Raw genomic sequence first — 15,310 nt, 5'->3', positions numbered from 1 at the left:
AAAAGTCAATCAAAGAACAAGATTCCTTTACAGGATCTCCTCACTGGTCAGCAAAAACACCTTGAAGACCTTAACAGGAGCCCTCGTACAAGGTTTCTTTGACTATGCATCCACCTCTTGGTACCACAGCACCTCAAAGGCCCTTAAAACAAGGCTCCAGACCTCCCAAAACAAACTGGTCAGGCTCCTACTTGGCCTCACCCCCCGAACCCACCTCACCCCTGCCCACTTTGACAGGCTGGGATGGCTTAGGGTCGTCGACAGAGTACAGCATCTTGCAATGGGTCTGGTCCACAAGATTCGATACACCACCAAGATACCCATGTACCTGTCTAAATACTTCCTTAATGTAAACGAAGTCCACACCCACAACACCAGAGGGAGTGCAACAAACCATGTACAACCCAGATTCGGCACAAACAAGGGACTAAATTCTTTTCGCTCCTATGCCACCAAAATGTGGAACGCCCTACCAACAGTCATTAAGACATGTGAATCCCTTGACTCCTTCAAAACCGCTCTCAAAGGGCACCTACGGATGGCTGCAATTCGAAACTGGCCTCTGTAAAATCTGAATCCCCCCCACCCCATTTCCCTCACTGTATATTGTATATTGTATATTTTCCCAGTGCTTGTATATTTTCCCTTTTTTGCTTCCCATATGATGAATTCCTGTTCTGTTCTTTAGCTACATAGAAATGTCTATTTGTATGTCTCTAAATGGTTGTATGTCTTTAAATGTTTTGATGAATTGAACAATGTGGACCCTGTTGTAAACAAGTGTAATGCTTAATTGGGTCGTCCACTCACAGTTGACAGTCTTTGTATTGAGTTTGTGCTTAAAATGTACTGTAAATTCTACAAACTGTTAATAAATATTTCAATCAATCAATCAAACCAGTAAAAAACCAAAACTATTTCGTCTCTACAACGGTGGCAACAAGTATAGATCATGAACCATGTGGTCATCTCCAGTGTCTACTTCTGATTCACTTAAGAATGCTGACAGTGCTGCTAGTAATCATTTTACCAGTTTGCTCAGCATGTTAATAGATTTTCCAGCTCTACAGTTATTACAGAATTCAGTGGAGAAAAAGGGGAACAGTTACATCATTATGGAATAGCTACAGTACATGCTATCTGCCTTAGTAGTTGTGTCGAAAGTGGGGACAATGCAAAATATGTGCCCGGTTACATATGTGCAAATGAAGTATATGGCTAAAATTAGAATTACTCAAATAAGTCATTTTGTAAGAGAGGGAGCTTTCTTCTCACTCCCATGCTTGAGCAAGGATTAGAGAATGGACAAATTAGAGTCCCTGGTTGGATGAGGGTAAAACATAATAAATGTTTATAGTTGGTAAAAAAGTTGGTAAATGGTATTCAATGGCTTGAATGCTAACTTGATGAGTTGGATCTGGTCCTCAGGCACCCCAGCTCGTGGGACTTTTGACCAAACTTAAACTATATATATATACAGGGTACAGTAGCTTGTGTTTGTGTGCACAATGCATATTATTTATTGTATTATTATTTTTTCTTTGACACCACATTCATCGTCCACAACCCCCCTCCCACCCACTACACCACAGTTTTTCAACTTGAGGTCTGTGAAGGAATTGCATGCGGTTCACAATCACTTTGAAAATCCTTGCATTACACACTGTCCCTCCCGGTTACACAAATCTACACAAACCATGTACAACGCCCAGGGGGGAAAGGCAAACAAACTCAAAAAGACTTCTTCAGTAGCCAAAATACAATGATTAAGATTAATAATAATAAATGAAACATCAGTTCAACCTTTTGAAGGAATTCAGATTAAAAATAAGACAGAAATGGTTTCCAGACCCTTACAAACTTCTGCTTTTCTCCTTGGATATTGTATCATAAATGTTATACTTTTAGGTAGGCTATGTCATCGCCTCTTCCATCGCCTCTTCCCCCCCATGATTTTTGGGTAGGTGGGAGAGCCTTCTTTCAACTTAACAGAAAATAATTATGTCTAGTAATGAAAAGAATGCTATGGTCTTTAATTGACGAAGGTCTCTGGTAGAACCAGGCTAGGGTAAAAGAATCACACCCGTGTGAAGTGAGGGCACTCTTATCATTGTACATCATCATGACGTAACGTGTCGATTTGCTCGTCCACATATGATGTACATTCTCCATTCATTGTCAATGGGAATAAAAATTTTGTGTAAGAAAATCTACACTAATAGGTGAATATAGGAGGGGCTAGTGCCCCTCAAAAATAAAGTAAAACGGTTATTGGATGAGGTTTGCAGGAAGAAAGCAAAGGTGACATTGGTTAATGTTTATATCTGTTAAGTTTCTACTATTAGTATTACTATTTTGTGAGTACGCACAAAAGTCATGCAGTGTTGATAATTCTGTATAGTATATGATAATGTATGGGACTGACCCCAGTCAATGTATAGTATGCAGGCAGCCTATATAGGCAAACTACTGTTCATAGCAAGGCATTGAAGTTTGCCGTTAAGTCTGTGTCAATTGATTTCCACAGTTTTACTTTGTAGTTCATAGCAATCTGTGCCCCAACCAGAACAAAAGATCATAAATCTTTCAATTTATATTTTATGGGTATTGTCACAGCTGGTTGTATTAAAGATATGATACTGGTGGGGGGGCAACATGACATTCTGTGAGGAAAAGTGGGCTGAAAAATCCAGGACGGGTTGATTATTACAAAATACAAGCAGCAGAACTGTTTACATTTAACCTGTTTAGCAACTGACAAAGCATGAACAACAACTTTTTTATCACTTTGCTTCATGATGGGATCCAAGGAATAATAAAGCCTGGCTGCTTTAATTATAGCATTCCTTTAACGTGGAATCTCTCAGTAGCTTTTTGATCCTGTGGCTGAATTTTATGGTTTTCATTTGAATGTTGCAGTGAATTGTGTCCATATGTTGCCCAGAAAAGCCAGGGTAATGCCTTAGGATAACTAAATAAAATCAAACAAATAAAATCAAATGGGACATTATAGTACACTAGGAACAATTTGGCTATCACTTAACTCAGCTTGTCATTTGAATGGATTTAATTATCTCAGTAGTTGCTGAAGACACGTGACCCAAGATCCAGGCTTTTTCCCCATCTGAAATTCACAGCTGAAATGTACCACCAGGTATGAAAAATATTTCATGGCATTGGTGCCTGGGATTGATTTATATGATACAATGTCAAGAATAAGAATAAAATGTCTTAAATTGCATTACATACGAGCATTTATCATCTATAATATCGAACTTGTAGCTATATTTCACAGTCTATTTTGGATTTTTTTTTTTTACTGTGGAGGGACTACACAATACAGCAATGACATAGCATTTTATGATTTCACTGTTTTGTTTTGGTGTTTTGAAGGCATGCAATTTTCTTCACATACTGCACTGGGGGGCATTTTATAAGCTTCTCCCTTCTGCTTTACTTCGATAGAGACAGTAAGAGAGACACATGAAAGGCGTACAGAGAGGGAAGGAATGAGCCACAGGAAACAATCCTGGAGTCGAACTGATGGGCATGCTGTATGCTGAAGAAGGCATTTTGCACCCATGTGGTTTGGGCCCTATTTAACTATCACATTAACTGAATCTAGGCAAAATTGCTTACTTTGAGATGTTTACTGCTTACCCAGTAAATTTGTCTCAGTGATTTAAAACTTGTCTCCCAGTGACTGGCATATTATCACCATCACCTCTTATAAAAAGGGGAAACGTAGAAGTAAGCCCATGCTGTGCCTTCATGACTTTTGCCCATCATGGCCAGTTATATAATACTGGCCATGGGCTGGCATGGTTACAACCTGAAGAAGGTTTATATGACAAACACTGTTCTTTCATCAAAGGGAACTGGCAATGTTCTGATGACGCATATTTGTTTTTTAACACGTTTTTGATCAATGAGTGCAAAACAAACTGGAGCCCTTATCTCAGCAGGAAATGTCCCAGGAAAAGGTACAAGACCAGTGCAGTGTGGAGTAGCAGTGCGAAACCATGGTCAACCCTGACCGATGGACGCCTATGATGACACTGACAGGTCAGTTTTGAAAGTAAATAGTGTATTAGTTAGTTCCCTTCATCTGATTTTAAAACACAAGTTCAAAACTGGCCCCTGTAAAATCTGAAATCCCCCCCCCCCCCCCATCCGCCCTTTTCACCCTCATTATGTTTCTTTTCCCTTTTTTTACCTCCTTTATGATGAATTCCTGCTCTGTTCTTTGGCTATATAGAAGTGTCTATTTGTACGTCTCTAAATGTTTTGATGAATTGAACAAGGTGAACCCTCTTGTAAACAAGTGTAATGCTTTATTGGGTCGTCCACTCACAGTTAAGTCTTTGTATTGAGTTGTGCTTTAAATGTACTGTAATTCTGCAAACTATTAATAAATATTTCAATCAATCAATCAAAGTTGCCACATTCCTGCAGGTAGTTGCTGCAGTACTATTAGATCATTGGGTTGTGACACCAGTGTTTCTAAAAAAAAATGATTATTTAAATGTTCACTTATTTAACACATTTTGCACTTGAAGTTAATTCTGAAAGATACATTAGAATCTAATGTATCTTTGAATGAATTGAATGAATGAGTTCAGTCTAATCATCTAATGATTAGATGATTAGACTGAACTCATTCATTGTGGTATTTGGCCCTTGGATTTGTAACATATTAGGAGTATACCCAACTCCTGATTTTTGTGTTTGCATCATCCTCATTTAAAGTATAATAAAGTATAACAGGAGGAACGGAGTAAAGTATAAAGTTGAAATGCTCTATCCATTGTCTATTGACTCGATCATGGTAATTAAGGTCATTGCACACACATTTTTCTTACCCATACACATACAGTATACACAGTTTACACACACTATTAGCCAATAGTTGCTCGCCAGTTGCCAAGCAAATGCAAGGTGGACAAACATAATGGGCTAATAACTGGTACCATAATATCTAGCACATCATAAAACCATAATGTATTGATTGGTCAAGATAACGTTTGCTGAAAAAACAAGAATTATTGCACGTATACACTTCCATGTAATCCCAACAGCTGCCTCCTCACAAACACACTCCATTGTCATTGATCAACCAATATGGTGCCATGCTGTGCCATAAAAGTCTTGCTTGTCTGCATTGCCATCATTATGGTACATCATTATCCACCATCCAATGATGGGTGTGCCTTGCACACAAGTAGACCATGTATGGCCTTGTACTTGTGCGCAAGCAGAGCATGCCATGAGGTGTGCTCACCACTGGCATCACCGCTTCCAAAAAACCCTGATATATTATGATATATTGTTAGTTACGTCACCAAGAATGGTGGTCCCTTATTGGCTGTTGGTGACGTAACCAAATGATGTTGGTCCATGATTGGGCTACAGTCTTAAACAAGAGAGGACACCGACATACATAGGCTACTGTAGTTACATACATACTCAGCCGATCGCAGTACTTTGAGCACTCGGCTTGTGCAAGTAATAACTGGGTGTTCTGACATCTGCATAGACTCCATATTTGGGCATGCCTGACAATGAACTCCATATATGGGCATAAAATGGACACAGACATTATAACTGGGTGGGGCATGCATTTCCAACTTGCATTGTTCCAAGTAGGCCAGTGCCCAAAGGGCACCACTCTAGTATAAATAAAGAAAACAACTGGAAACATTGGTTATGACATAGGTAAAAGTGTTTAATGGTCTACAGTCAGGGCCAGATTTGTCATTTGACATATAGAAATCATGCATGCAAATTACATTCCTATAGTAGGTGCTATGTTGCAAAACTATAAAGTATATAAATACAGCTATAATTAAAACAAAGGGCCAAAATCCTGAGCAAAAGTAAGAGCTGTGCCCTAAAGACATGTCTGCATAGAAAACTAAATCTCCCCTCCCCCAGACTCTTGTCTAATAACAATTGCATTCAAACAATTGGAATGACATTAAAGTAGCCTGCCGATTAAAACACTTGTCAAAGCCCTATCAACAGAATAGTTCGCAAATAAATTACAGGCATAGCATTTACAAAAAATAACACATCTATAAAGCTTTAACTTTTTGTCAAAATAATGCAAAAAAGAAGCTCACGTTCTAATTAGACTGTATAAATACATCCGCTGTTACATTTCATCACAATCTTCAACAGGTGTTAAGACAAATTTCGAGTGGCATGAATCAACAGTAAATAAGGCTATAAAAGTGCTCCACTTTTATCACAGAATGCTTTTCCTCTCTAAAGTGGCTTTTATGTGACTGAAGAGAAATACTATAAAGTAACATTTCCCCTCTGAAATTCTAACACCCTTCCCTTCAACTACAGGCCGTAACAGTACAGAAGTGTGGTTGTACAGGTCATGGAAACACAGGAATGTTGTTATTGGAAAAGGGTCTCCTCTGGCCCAACAAACAAAGGGCAGATTCAATCCGTGGCCGAGCCTATTCATGCATTCGTCCTGTGCTCATCAGTATTTGCCAAGCTCGCACTGGGCAGTGATAAAGCCATTCTAATTACTGGCATGTCCTTTTGAACTGGGCTGCTCCTGATTTTAAATGGGTTGCTTAGTCATAGTACAGTTCCACATTTCGCCTCCTCTGCAGTTTCCCTTACTCTCGATCTACAGCATTGTCACTTTAGATGTAACTGCCATCTTCTGCTTCCTTCAGTGGGGTTAGTTGTTCTCCTGTGACAATGTGTTCGCCTATGGAAATAGTAAAAGAAACAAAAAAACAGTTAACACCTTAGTTAGCACCATGACTCTGTTAATTTACTGTACTAATTTGCATGCACATGTATTCCTGTTCTTTATGCCAGCACTGCAAGTGTACATAGAAAAACGCACGCACGCATGCGCGCGCACACACACACACACACACACACACACACAATGAACTTCAATAACACTATTAGAGCGTAGAAGTGATGTGTGTTGAGGTAAGCAGGTGGAGTTCATTATGTACTAATACTATCTTATCTTATCTCTTGTGTTGAAATATGATGGGCAAACTAGACGTAACTGTGGTCAAGGTATACTTATGCAATTGGTAGATTTCTGATAAGGCCAGTGCTTTTGGCACTGCAAAAGGGCACCTTAGTCCAAGAATACAAAAACAAAAATTAGACCTACTGTAACATCCTACATTCTTAAAAAATAAGATAAGAAATGCTCCATGTATTAAGTAATTTGCCTTGAGGAATGTTATGTAACGTTCTAGTTGAAACATCTGGCAACAACTGGAAACAGATTCCCAGCATGAGCATGAGTAACTTTCCATTTGTCCAGTAAATGTTCACTGTGTCTTAAAATACTCTGGGGCTGCCAAATTTGCTTATAGAGCAGTCCTTAATGAGGTTGGAAAGACTTAATGATAACCACAGATTTCCGGCATTATAAAGCCTTTTTAAATGCTGAAGTTCATTATTATTGTTCATATTGAGTTAGATTAAAGGTTTGGCTTTAGCTTGGACAAAGTAAGCTAATTTAAAGTTTAGAATAACTAGATGATTTTGCTTTATCAATGCAAAGTTGATTGGGTGAATAGACTCAACTCCAGCTTCTTATCTCAGCTTACCTCTAAACATTAACTTTAAACACTGAAGATTGCTGTGAAATGTACAATTTCATGTCAGCCAATGAAAGCTGTGGCATGATGTTTTACAACTTTAAAAAATACTTTGCCTTTGTTATTACTGTCTGAAACTATCAAGATAAGCTCACTGTCATATAGTACATCAAGCTCTTAAATACATTCTCATTTGAGAAAAGGTCAATTAATTAAAGGTCCCTGCACATTTCTGCGTTTTCGGACGTGAATATTGGAACGAATCTCAGAGCCGCTGTTTTTTCCACCGGCTTTCCAAAAACGCACCAGTTTGCAATGACCTAATCCGAAAAACTCATCAGTGATGCTCCTTAAATGACAGGTGATATAGGTGATTTGATCAATTCAATGTGCTCTTAAGTCTGTCTCAGCTTTTAGCCTGCACTCTCCACACTATGGACTTTTGAACAGAGAGACTTGTCAAGTGGCTATGTGAAAAGAGTTTATGATTTGCACGGGATATCATCACTTGCATCACAGAAATTTGATTATACATCATATCATATCTATTCTATACTCAGCCATGAAACCTACGTACCTATGTTTAGACATAGGTACATAGGTACATTAGTCCCACCCATGCTAACCCCATCCCAAACCCGAACCATAACCACACGCGGAAGCCACAGGGTGAGTCTTAACCGGCCACGTAGTCGGATGTCGGACTAATGCGCAGTCCCCAGATACTGCAGGAAATATCTCCAACATGATCGGCACTCAGAGAAGATTGTTAAATCACAACAACCTGTTGAAAACTTAAGTCAAACCAAATTACTACTAGTAGTGTTTGGAGCCCACTTTCCTAAGACAGCATGAGAACAGAAGAAATAACAAGATCGAACATATCCAACGTCTTAACCCATTCAGGCCTAAGGCCGATTCTAAAAACGCCTCTAAATCCTGACCTAAGGTTTCTGAAAAACTTCAAATATTGATATAGCAGAATATTTTTTTTTACATTTTTGAATACTGTACATACTGTACAGAACCCAAATATGGGTGCCCGGCCTGAGGGGGTAAGATACAAATAGGGGTTCCCGCCCAGAATGGGTTCTGTTTTCGGTTGTCTACAACAATGGATTTAGGAGGTTAGTTAACACGCTGGAGCCAGGTGTTACATAAGGGAAGGAGGTTAGTGGTTGATTGTGTTAATGCTCAGGTCATCTAGAGTTTCTGACTTCATCACTGAATGCTCCATGACTGTGCCGTTATGATATATTTTGTCCTCTTGGTAAAAAGCAATGCAGCCTGGTGAGCATGATAATATATAGCGCAGCAATTTGCGGGCGGACTGTACCATTATCAAAAATGTCATGCTTTAATTAAATGAGAGTCTCACACATTAAGGACTAATCCTCTTTGTGCCCAATTCCTTTCACCACGTTCTCACTAAAACATTCCCTTCTGTGGGATTCTATTACATGGCATTTCACCCCCAATGTTTTATATTTTGTGATTGCGAACGCAGTGAGCCACTTACTATGACAGCAAGGGCTGAATGTCTGTGTGTGTGTCTGTCCCGCTGTTACACCACCCGCCCGCCACCAGAGGGCGCAGCTGTAGCACACACACACACACACAGGGCGCAGCTGTAGCACACACACACACACACACACACACACACGAGCTGCGTTCGCTTCCCGCGTTTGCGCGTCTTACTTGTAGATATTGTAACTTGGACTTCTTATTGCAATATTAATGTTGTGAGTATTCTACATATCATGCATTACATACATAAGGAAGATGGACGAATACGGAAGTAGGGCGCTTATGACCTATCTCTACGACTGTGGGTAATCCTAAATTGGCCCCTTGAGTTTTGAAGTAGAGAGAATCTCTGTGACTGGTCAAATTTCACAAAGGTTTCTTACAAATGGAGTCCTTTCTCCATATTTGCTCCAGAAGGTCATCTTGACGGTGTTCTTGTGTCCTGTCCGCTGGTCAAAAGTCTGGCAGCTCTCGAACGGGGGACTGTACAGGTGCAAACTGGCGGCGCACTCTGTATGGCTGACATTCTCCACCCGATGCAAGCCAACGGAGTCTAACACACATACACACACACGCACACACACACACACACACACACACACACAGCACACATTTATACACTGCAAATGCTACAGGAATGTAAAGTATTGACATGTCGAATAGCTGTGAGATGGGGGTCAGGGGCTTCGGGTCAACAGTCAGTTACTGACCATGCCCTCACCAAAGACACACCAAACAACACTAGGGCTCTGTCAGCTTTGGGCTAAATAGTTGGTCATCCAAACCTGAATACCTTTCAATGCATTGGACAGATTAGTGGCTGAGAACGTCAGTGGTAGTAAGTACCAAGTATTCATTGCTAGAACCATGACTGGACTGGATTCAATTCCTGTTTTCATTTTAGAGCAATTCTTTTTTTTTTTTTTAGATATATATTTTTTTGCGGCTTACGCCTTTATTGATTTTTTAAGGGATAGAAAGTAGGCTGACAGGAAACGGGAGAGAGATGGGGGGATGACATGCGGTAAAGGCCGTGTCGGGTCCGGGAGTCGAACCCGCGGCACACCGCGACTGGATCACCAGTCCGGTGCCCAGACCGTTACGCTACGGCCTGGGCATTTTAGAGCAATTCTGCACATGTATGTCTTGAGAGACAGATCAATTGAAGCCAGTTGTTTCCTATGGCAAAATCAGAACCAATTCAGAATTCTCACATGATCTGCAGCACTTTTCAAAGGTGTCATTGAGATTTCATTTGAATCTGATCAACTTTGTATTGAAAACAGCCTTGGATTCTGACTTTAGTTTTTTGTGTGCCGGTTGTGATGGGCCAGTTTGGGCCAAATGTCAGGGACACATTTCTGACGCAGTATACAGCCCTGTTCTAAGTACAAAAAATAACAAAGTGTTGAGTCTGACCCTGTTGCCATGGATGTTAACTCGACTTTAGGAACCTGTGTGCACTATTAGTCCGTATTTTTCAATAGATTTGTGATTTAATGTTGTTTGTGCTTGAGTGCCATTATTTTTTTTCCTCGTCTACATCCTGTTTACATCGAGTGACGAGTGTAATACCGGCTTTCACCTGATGCACCCCTCCACTACCTCCCATCTATTATTACATAAGAAAGCAATAAGAATTGTCTACTTGACTATTAATATTATACACCAACAAACCCACTATTCATTAACATTGAAACTAAAAAATGTAGTCAACCTTAACACCGCTACAATAATTTACAAGGTATACAATAAGTCACTTCCAATATGCAGCAGCTGTTTTGTGTGTCAAAATGTAAAACTGGTGACAAATTATGCATACTGTGGAACAAGAAAAGTTCCACAATTCCACGCACAATGCAAATAAGCACAATGAAAATGTTAATGCAGCTTTGTGCAAGTCATAGACCATGACGTATGCAGAGTATGCAGAAGTGCCGTTTACACCTGTGCTTTTTGGCCATGATACATCACTGACGTTACCTCTGTGTCTTCAACCCAGCTGGGTGGGTGTGCGACTGCTGGCCTTTCCTGCAAGCAGCAGTTTGTCACTCCGTGTTGAAAGTGAATGTAAAATTTGAGCCCTATTCTGTATGCATCGAACAAGGGAAAGCAACAACACCACGGACCCACTTGGATTATCTCTGTCTCTCTCTCTTATTCACGGAGAAAAAACAACACGGTCAGTGGCCAAATACACAACGTCTACCTTTGTTCAATATGTACGGTTTGTGTGTGGGTCTCACTCGGACACTCGATATTCACGGAAAAACAACAACAACACAGACCACGTGGTGTAAGACGTGAGCATGCCACAGACGCGCAAGATTCTAGGTATACAGGGAACTTCCGACATACGGGACACAGGGTTAATGTATTGAAAATTACGGACTGATACAGTGCACACAGGTTCCGAATGTCAAGTTCACATCTGTGGCTACAGGGTCAGCAACTTTTTGTGCGGATGTCCAGTGACTGTTAAGCCCTAACCACACCAAAGGGTCACCATGCAACTCCTTGGGTCTAAACGGTTGCAAGGAGTTAACGCTAAAACTGTGGGTTAGAGGGGTAGAGACCAAGACTGTCATAGATACGAAAGCAAAAGTCAGACTTGATCAAATACACACACACACACACACACACACACACACACAGACACACGCACGCACGCACACACACTCACTCACTCACCAAACAGGTTAGGCTGTTGGTGGTGAGGAGCAGTACCACTGACTGTGTGGAAAACAAATAAAATGTTTTTTGTTTCTTACCGTTGATGTAAGCCACAGAGTTTTCCTGTAGGATTCTCTGTGATTTCTGCACCATGGTGGATTCATGCTCGGGCCACTCAAAAAGCGTCTCTTTCAGTTGGCCCTGCAGCAGCTTCATGAAACAGTGGGAGTCTGTGTGGTCATGGATACTACTGTAAAGTGTACAACACACGCATGCACGCACACACGTACACACACACACACGCACGCACGCACGCACACATGCACACACACACACACACACACACACACACACACACACACACACACACACACACACACACACACACACACACACACACACACACACACACACACACACACAGACAGACAGTGATACAGTGTCAGAGTTTGTGCTTTACCTGAGTTCCCCTCTGGGGATTAATACAGGTTCATTCTAAGCAAGGCATCTGATCTGCCAAACAGGCATTGTTGCTGCATGTCAATTAAAAACACCAAAACTCTTATCTGGTGCTTTATTGCCTTGATTTGCTTTTTTTTTTAAATAACTTTTCACATAAAGATGAATCAAATGTATAGATAAAGTGAGACAACTAGAATCAGAGTAAGTTGGATCCAGTCACTACAGTGAAAACATTGTTATATTAAGAAATGCATTGATATCCAAAACTGTAGTCTAGGTTTTTTCAGATGGTATACCATAATTATTCCCTGTGCGACATGCACACGTAGGCTATGCAACTTTTTCCAAGTACTTTGGCACGGCATACTAGCCTACATATTATAGCATATAACAGTAGACTACACCATTGTGGATATCAGTCTAAAGATTGGGTATTTTCAAGATTATGTAAGCATGTTTTTATTAGTCTGACAGACAGGAAACCTGACTAATTTTATGTCTGGCTGGCCCTTTTTCAAACAAGACAGGCCAGGCCATGCACAAATGCAACTGGAAGGTTATCAACCATGCTCAGAACCATTCTTTGTTGCAGTGGCAGAGGGCCTTTAAGACATGATAATTTGCAAGGCATTTTGCAGGTACTACTACTTTATGTCTTAATAACAACAATAACCAATAAAAAACTACTAGTGACCAATATACTCTGTTCAAATCATTTTAATTAGGGTCAACATCTCACCTGCCATGACCCTCTCCCCAGCACAGAATCATGAGATTGAACTTCCCATTTCCTTCATCCACCAAGTTCCTTGTGTACCTGCAAAACACAACGATTTCTGTAATAATGCAGCATATAGTAGTATACAGCTTACAGTAAGGGAAAATAAAAACAGTGTGTACAGAAAATACAATTTAAGCACAGGGACCTCCATATATCCATGTCTACTTCAAGATGTAACACTATTTCAAGCTTAATACATTATAATGAATTGTGATGAGTGAGAATCTTGAAGTCACATTAGCTAAACATAGGCCAATAAATAATCTCAAAGTAAACCAGGTTGTGGAAGAACACGTATACAATAGCTCTGCCTCTTTGGAACGTTTTCAGGTAGCCAGAACTACCAGGACATTGCTAAGTAGGCTAATTATTGCTTCCCCACAACGATGTGAGAGGCATTGCCGAATTCTACATCAAAATGTCTAACACATTACATGTAATAACAAGTCATGTGTAAACTGTATCAGGAAAAGCTGTAGGCCTACTATAAATAACAATCAAAAGGAAATATCAAAATATCTATTAAAAACGTGTAATTCATGCGTTGTATTATTTGGTCACACAATTGTTTAAATTACCTTTACCTATTACCTATTACTTTTAATTCCTGCATCTATAGTAGGCGCCCAATTGTTTTTCTCGCATTACTTAAATTGCATTAATTGGCGGGTTCCCTACATCCACTGCATTTGCGTGTTTGTATCATCACATCAGTTTCGTCTAAAGACAATTATTTTCGAGCCGAGCCAGCTGCAGCTCCCTGGAGGGCGATAATACCAGGCTTCCCAGCACATCAGTTTTTCTTTTCGCAGATAAGTAAGCCTGGGACCGAGGCTAGCTAGAACATCAGCGGGTGTGTCTGTCTCTAAATGCTGATTGGATAACCCAGTCAGTCAGTCAGCCACCCACCTTCCTCTGTACTCCTCCTCTCTCATCAAAACACTTGGATTGGTGAAGTAAGCGAGGTTGTTTTTTTTCTTTCGAATTTTTGAAAAACATTTAGCAAAGTAGCCTACCACACTTTGCAGAAAACATAAATTTGCATAAACACCACGACTGAAATCCAGGGATTCGGTGTTGTGGAATGGAATGTGGCTAAATTATCAATAGGTTTTACACAGAATTTGCTAGGCATGGCTTGGAATATATATCAATCATGTAAACAACTCGATCGCGCAAGATCTTAATAAGTCAAACATGATACCATTAAAAACATTATCTTATGGAGTCTACTATCTAATAAATTAACAGAAGACATGTAGACATATTTCAAGAATTTTACATTTATTAAGTGGAATCCCAAAGTGGATTGTATAATCACTGAGTAACCGCATGCAATGTGGGCTAGACTTAATTAGAATTAAACGTGTTTACCTGTACTGGTCGGATTTGGCGTATTTCTTCCATTCCTGTGGCTTGCTCTCATATGCTTCCATTACGTGCTGAACCTCTTCCACATTTACATTGTCACTTTCAAAAATAGCATGCAAAATCTTGATCAGGTCATCCAGAGTTTCTGGCTTCATCACTTCGGTATGCTCCATGACTGCGCCGTTATGATGTATTTTGTCCTCTTGGTAAAAGAAAAAAGCTTATGCACCCTAGAGCGCGGTATACTTTTATAGCGCAGCAATTTGGGGGCGAACTTGTGTTGGACTGTACCATTACGACAAAACGTGCTCGCCCACCAAACAATATAATTATAATAAACTTTGAGTTATGATTGCACAATACTTAAAATAATGTTGGTAATTAATTCCATACCTAATCATAGCCAAAACATTTACCCATATTTTCTGTTGTTTTAAATGAAATGGGTTGGTTTAATTCACACATTAAGAACTTGGACTAATCCTCTGTGCCCAATTCCTTCCACCCATAGCTTCCAGCCTTCCACCACGTTGTCACTACAGCGTCACTACAACATTCCCTCCCTGTGGGATTCTATTACTTTGCCATTTCACTCACAATAGAGCTGCTGCTTCGTTTTGTGCTCCTTCATACACTGAATTGGACAATAGAGTAGCCTAGCCTACAACATGTTGGCCCTCATGGGCCACAACAACAATAGTAGCAGTTTCAACAATGAAAGAAAGACCATAGAAAATAGATAAGAATAGAATGCAGCTGTTTAGAGATAGATATAGGCCTAGTCGACCTCTCACATTAAAAACAAAATGTCTATTAAGGATGGTTTAAAAGTCACATTAGGCCTACTAAGGAATGCTTGTCGATTTCTTACATTTAAATTACAATTTACAATGTATGCATT

General features: G+C 40.0%; 1 protein-coding gene across 1 annotated transcript; it reads right to left on the bottom strand.

Annotated features, from left to right (window-relative positions):
• Nucleotides 1–5,704: 5,704 nt before the first annotated feature.
• On the bottom strand, nucleotides 5,705–14,641 carry cdo1 (cysteine dioxygenase, type I). Its single transcript, XM_083784079.1, has 5 exons — nucleotides 14,413–14,641; nucleotides 12,997–13,074; nucleotides 11,894–12,045; nucleotides 9,506–9,675; nucleotides 5,705–6,733 (listed from the first exon to the last, which is right to left on the bottom strand). Exons 1-5 carry the CDS (start codon nucleotides 14,580–14,582, stop codon nucleotides 6,704–6,706), a joined length of 600 nt encoding a protein of 199 aa, XP_083640205.1. The 5' UTR covers nucleotides 14,583–14,641; the 3' UTR covers nucleotides 5,705–6,703.
• Between the last annotated feature and the right edge of the window lie 669 nt (nucleotides 14,642–15,310).

Source organism: Protomyctophum parallelum (genome assembly GCF_964188405.1).
Source record: "Protomyctophum parallelum genome assembly, chromosome: 15".
Lineage (NCBI taxonomy): Eukaryota > Metazoa > Chordata > Actinopteri > Myctophiformes > Myctophidae > Protomyctophum > Protomyctophum parallelum.
This window is presented reverse-complemented; position numbering and strand designations above follow the sequence as displayed.

Excerpts from the sequence above, each read along its gene's own strand:
- cdo1 (XM_083784079.1), bottom strand. The coding sequence starts at position 14,582 with ATGGAGCATACCGAAGTGATGAAGCCAGAAACTCTGGATGACCTGATC. Across the intron at positions 13,075-14,412 it reads GCCAAATCCGACCAGTACAG|GTACACAAGGAACTTGGTGG; the intron begins GTAAACACGTTT and ends TGTGTTTTGCAG. Across the intron at positions 9,676-11,893 it reads CTCTGTGGCTTACATCAACG|ACTCCGTTGGCTTGCATCGG; the intron begins GTAAGAAACAAA and ends TATGTGTGTTAG.